The 5,514-nt window shown below is 28.4% G+C and overlaps 1 protein-coding gene across 7 annotated transcripts; it reads left to right on the top strand.

Moving 5' to 3' along the window:
- The first annotated feature begins 204 nt into the window (after positions 1–204).
- LOC112776528 (MADS-box protein AGL42) lies at positions 205–4,913 on the top strand. Of its 7 annotated transcripts, none has more exons than XM_072226579.1 (9): positions 205–302; positions 732–935; positions 1,781–1,859; positions 2,177–2,238; positions 3,124–3,223; positions 3,505–3,546; positions 4,055–4,096; positions 4,390–4,421; positions 4,603–4,913. In XM_072226579.1, exons 2-9 carry the CDS (start codon positions 748–750, stop codon positions 4,784–4,786), a joined length of 729 nt encoding a protein of 242 aa, XP_072082680.1. In that variant the 5' UTR covers positions 205–302; positions 732–747; the 3' UTR covers positions 4,787–4,913. The 7 variants fall into 7 exon arrangements, with proteins under 7 accessions (XP_072082680.1, XP_072082677.1, XP_072082683.1 ...); XM_072226576.1 differs by having other exon boundaries at positions 215–396; XM_072226582.1 differs by having other exon boundaries at positions 216–396; positions 4,367–4,421.
- The last annotated feature ends 601 nt before the right edge of the window (positions 4,914–5,514 follow it).

Genomic DNA, 5,514 nt, shown 5'->3' with positions numbered 1-5,514 from the left:
ATTTATTGATTTGGCCACACTTCAAATAAAAACAACAATGAGGAATGGAGGTAAAATTATCCAATATAAAATAAAAATACTTTAAATGCTAGAATAAAATTAAATGAAATGACGAGTAAATATTAAAAATAATTTAAAAATATTTGTAAATTAAAAAGTATAAGTTACTTAAAATTGAATAAGCTCCTCTAAAATGCAATATATATTCTTTTGGCAGAATTTGGTGTTACTTTTTTGGGGTACGACAAAAATAGAAAAGGAATAAGGAAACTAAAGTAGTGTTCGTACCCAGAATCCAGAAGGTAAAGGAAGAAAACTAAACATGTGTTTGTGGCTCAAAATTAACAGGAATAAGTTTCCAACGACAGTTGAAGAATCTCCACAAAGCAAGCTAGAGTTAGGGTTTCAGCTCAAATACCTTTCTTTCTTTCATTCTTTCACCCTCACTTCCTCATCTCTTTGATCTACCTTCTGATCTTCTACACAGTACTTACTAGCTAGCTATTGTAAGATCCATTTGGAGTTCGTGGATATATATATATAAAACCTCAACTTTTGTTCATTTTCTTTAATTTGTTTTTTGCTTTAATTGCTTTTCTTTAATAATATAATATATGTTACTTTCTCGTAATAAATATAATATTTTTGTTCCGTACTCATGTATGTTGATCTATGTAGCTATAAATAGCTAGGGCTTGAGAAGAATAATGAAGGGTAATTTGTTGGTGCAGGAGGATCTGGATCGAGATGGTGAGGGGAAAGACTGAGATGAAGAGAATAGAGAATGAATGTAACCGAAAAGTGACGTTTTCAAAGCGCAGAAATGGTCTTTTAAAGAAAGCTCATGAGTTATCTGTTCTCTGTGATGCACAAGTTGGTGTCATAATATTCTCCCAAAAGGGAACCTTATTTGAGTTCTCATCAACTTCTTCTCAGTAATTCTTCATCCTTCAACCTATTTTACTTTAATTTTCCTTACTCTCAATTCTCATATGGACTCATCATACAACTGTATCTGTACTTTAATTTCTGTAATTATTAATTAATCGCTCTTATCTACTTCTATTGTTTTTTTTTTTTTTTTACTAAAGATAGGTGACTCGAACCCGTAACTTTTTAATTGACTATAGGAAGATTATGTCATTTGAGCTATTATTCATTGGCTATCTACTTTTATTGTTACTATTATATATATATATATATATATAAAATTATAGATATTATATTATATAAAATAATTTTAAATATTCTCTATCTAGCATTATTTTGATAATCTTTAATTTCTCATCTTTGTACACACTCATAGTCACTAAAGGATCCACCCCGCCCTTTGAGATAGTATTATCTGGTGGCTAATTAAAAGACTTATCCTACGTACAATAATTATCTATATATTATTTGATTGTATCATCAATCTTAGTTGCCACTTTAATATACTATTTTACAGGATCGCTCAGTTATATTTGTATTTTTTAATGATTATTTTAGAATAATTGTGAAAATAATTGTTTAGAGTAATGTAATAATACATGATTTAATAAATAATGTATAAGACTCTCTTAGAACGTTATTACTATATTAAAATTAAATTCTTGAAATAATAATTTGAAGATATTGAAGTCCTTAATTTCCTCCATTTCCTTAACCAAGTAATGATTAAGGAAATCTACAACCTCTAAAGTCTATATCCATAAAGCTATATGTTTCAACTAACTGATGTGAAATATATGATTTTAAATTCTCACATAGTATATATTATTGTTTCTTAATTATACTTCAGCATTTCAAAGATATTGGAACGCTACCAGGAATATACCGGAGAGTTTCCACACAACAAGTTAAGAGAGGATTATATCCAGGTTTGGATCAAAATAGTAATGGAAAAATTGTTACTTTTACTTTCTAATGATGACATGTGCTAACTTCTAAGGATGAAAATCATTTATTATTATTAGTCACCAAACATTAGTACTTATATATGTCTGCGCAATGTTTTTATGTCTTTGTTTAACGTTACAAATGATAAATCTTGGAATTTGAATTATTTATTTATTTATTGTATGTTGAAACCTTTTTTTTTTTATGTTCTCTTTTAGAGTCGAGTTTCTCTTAATTATATAGTAAAATTTATACATTACTAGCTAGTCACTAGATCTTTCTACTATTTTGCGTGCAGAAACTCAAGTTTGACTCCGCAAGCATGGAAGAAAAAATTGAGATTCTTGAACTGTCTAGAAGGTCACTTCTACTATTTTGTCCTATTATAATTAGCTTTTCAAAATGTGTAATTTAATCTACAAAATAGATTTTTTTTATTCAATTTATTTTTGAAATTATATTCTGTAATTTTATAAATTGAATTAAACATTTTAATAGAGACAAAAGCTAAATTAATTCTTGCTTACAATCTCTACGATGAAATACTAAATGATGTCGCTTTGTTTGTTCTTTTTAAATTTGTTCTCTTACTACTTTTAGATAATAGAGTATCGTTTTTGTCCCCAAAGTTTGGGGTAAGTTCTATTTATGTTCCTAACGTTTAAATTATCCTATTTGTATCTTTAATGTTTATAAAAGTGATTCAATGTTATCCTACTATCAATTATACTAACAAATCAGATTATATTTTTCAATTATTCTCACTTTGATGTATTCATTCTCAATTAAGTCTCACTTGAATGTGCTCGATTTTAATATTATACCCACTATTTGTGTTTAGATTCAATTATATCCCTAGAAAAGTGAATTATGTAAATGTTGTAGGAATTAGTTTCAACATTTGATGAGTTATTTTTCGGAGTAGATCATCGATTCTATCCCAGAGATTTGTATTATAACTTCAAGAAGAGATTTTTAAAACTCAGACTAAAGCGTTTATGATGTGTAATTGATGGCAGGATAACATTAAATCATTTTTTCAAACATTAGGGATACAAATAGGACGATTTAAACGTTAGGGACACAAATAGGATTTACCCCAAACGCTGAAGACAAAAACGATACTTTACTCTAAATAATAATACAATCGACATTTGTAAAGAAGATGAATCTATTTGAGTTTTAAAAATTAGAGGATAAATTAAACTTGGAGTTGTTTTGTTAGTTATTGCTTGAATGTGTTAGGAAGATGCTGGGACACTGCTTGAGTTCTTCTTCTTTTGATGAAATCCAACAAATGGAGGACAAGCTCCATACAAGTTTGCAATGCATCCGTGTGAGAAAGGTAAATGAGCAAATTCAGTTATGATGAGATAACAGAATAAAAAATGCTAATATCTTTATATATTCTTAAACAAAAATACTATTTGTACATCAAAATCAGCCATTAAAATCCGCCATTAATATATTTGTGTATAAATACATGTGTGAATTAAATTATTTTTAATGTGTATTTATATTTCAACATATATTTTATACTGGTGACTGATTTTAGTGGCTGATTTTAGTATACATATATCATTGCTCATTGTTAAATTGTTGGTCTTTATTTATTTATTTCAACAGACTCAACTATTTAAGGAGCAAATCGAGCAACTACAGAGCAAGGTAACTACTTTTTAGCTAAATGCTACAAATTAATTGGAAACTCTTGGTAGCGTTTGGTGGAGAGATAGAGATTGAAAGACAGAGACTGAGAGACAGAGACTAAGAGACAGAGACTAAAACACAGAGACAGAAATAAATTTTAGTATTCTGTTTGGTGTAAAGTGGGAGACAGAAATTAAAACAAGAATAAAATTCTAATTTAATTTGTACAAAAGGTAAAATTAGAATTAATTAATTGAAATCAGCGTATTTTAGGTATAAAATGTTATTAAAGTTTCAGTCTCTGTTTTTTAAAATTTCAATCCCTTGTGTCCTCACTTTTTGGAGGTACTGAAATATTGAAATTTTAGGGACAGAGACAGAAATTTTAGTACCAATCTCTAAGTCAACAAACATAATACTGAGTCTCAATCTTTCAGTCTTTGTCCCAATACCTCAAAACAAACACTACCTTAGTTACTAAATATATATATAGACTTGGCAGATTAATGCCTCGCATATTTTTCAGGAGAGAAACTTGCTCAAAGAAAATGCCCGATTAAGTGCAATGGTGAGATCCTTTACTAATCAGTGTATATGATTAATGATTTTGATAAGTTACAGCACTGCACCAAATTAAAACCACAAAATAAAAGGCTATTATATTAGCATATAATACATATACAACTAGGTCTGCATGACACGTGCATCAAATTGAATCAGCTGTTTATACTTAGATACTAAAATCAACCACTAAAGTCATTTAATATAAAATATATATTGAAAATAAATTAAGTAGCTAATTTTAGTATACGAATAGTATTTTTGTATTTATATACAGGGACTTTTGGATCCTATTTATAGGTGGGATTCTCACTTTTGAAGTTATTAAACAGGTATATATAGTTTCCTTTTTCTATATACTACAATTAAAAACTGTGAAAAATATTGTGTAACATAAAATGAGTGCAATCAAGAACACAGGATTATTTTGTCACAAGTGTTAGCTATATCTCCTTATTAATATATCTCATAAACTATTATATCATTTCTACTAAATTATATTGTTGATGGCAGTGCATGGAAAAACCATCGAAGCACAGAGAAGAGGAAGCAACAGAAACAACTCATCACACTTTGGAGGTGGAGACTGATCTATTTATTGGGCTTCCAAAGCAGTGTGCTGATCATAATCAAATATATACATAGTATTATTAGCACTTCCCATTTATTTTTTTTCAATGCTGATCCTACTAGATAGGCTTCTTTAATTACTTCTTGTTGTTGGAATAATGATGATGAACGGACTGAAAACATTAATAATGGAGTCAAGCATATATACATTAATAATAATGATGATGATGGTGATGAAGATATTCATTTTTCAATATTGAATAATGGCAAAGTCTTCATAAATAATTGGATGCCATTGAAATCCATAAAGATGCATGGCAAACTATTCTATTTTATGGAGTTTCCCATAACAGTACAAATAATTTATTAATACACTTGTGGTTTAATTTATTTTCAATGTGTATTTATATTTCAATATGTATTTTATACTGGTGGCTGACTTTAGTGGCTAATTTTAGTGTACACGTAGTATAATGCTATTTGTACACCAAAATCAGTCACTAAAATCAGCCACCAATGTATTTGTGTATAAATACATGTGTGGTTTAATTTAATTTCAATGTGTATTTATATTTCAACATGTATTTTATATTAGTGACTGACTTTGATGACTGATTTTAGTGTACACTAACATAACTCAATTCAAAATCTGTCCCAAAAGTCCAAAACAAATTTTATATTTTTGAATTTGCCACCATATCTACTAATATTTACAATTTTCTTTTCTTTCTCTCTTTCCTTTTTAACTTTTTTAGCATTAGAAGTCACCGTATATTGCATGGGTATATCTGTTTATTTGATCTGGTGGCCCAATTTATGCTTTCAACTTTATTGTCGAGGTGGCCCAATTATGTT

Source organism: Arachis hypogaea, chromosome 19, assembly GCF_003086295.3.
Source record: "Arachis hypogaea cultivar Tifrunner chromosome 19, arahy.Tifrunner.gnm2.J5K5, whole genome shotgun sequence".
In the NCBI taxonomy this organism is placed as follows: Eukaryota; Viridiplantae; Streptophyta; class Magnoliopsida; order Fabales; family Fabaceae; genus Arachis; species Arachis hypogaea.
The sequence above is the reverse complement of the archived record's forward strand: the minus strand, read 5'-3'. Positions and strand labels throughout refer to the sequence as shown.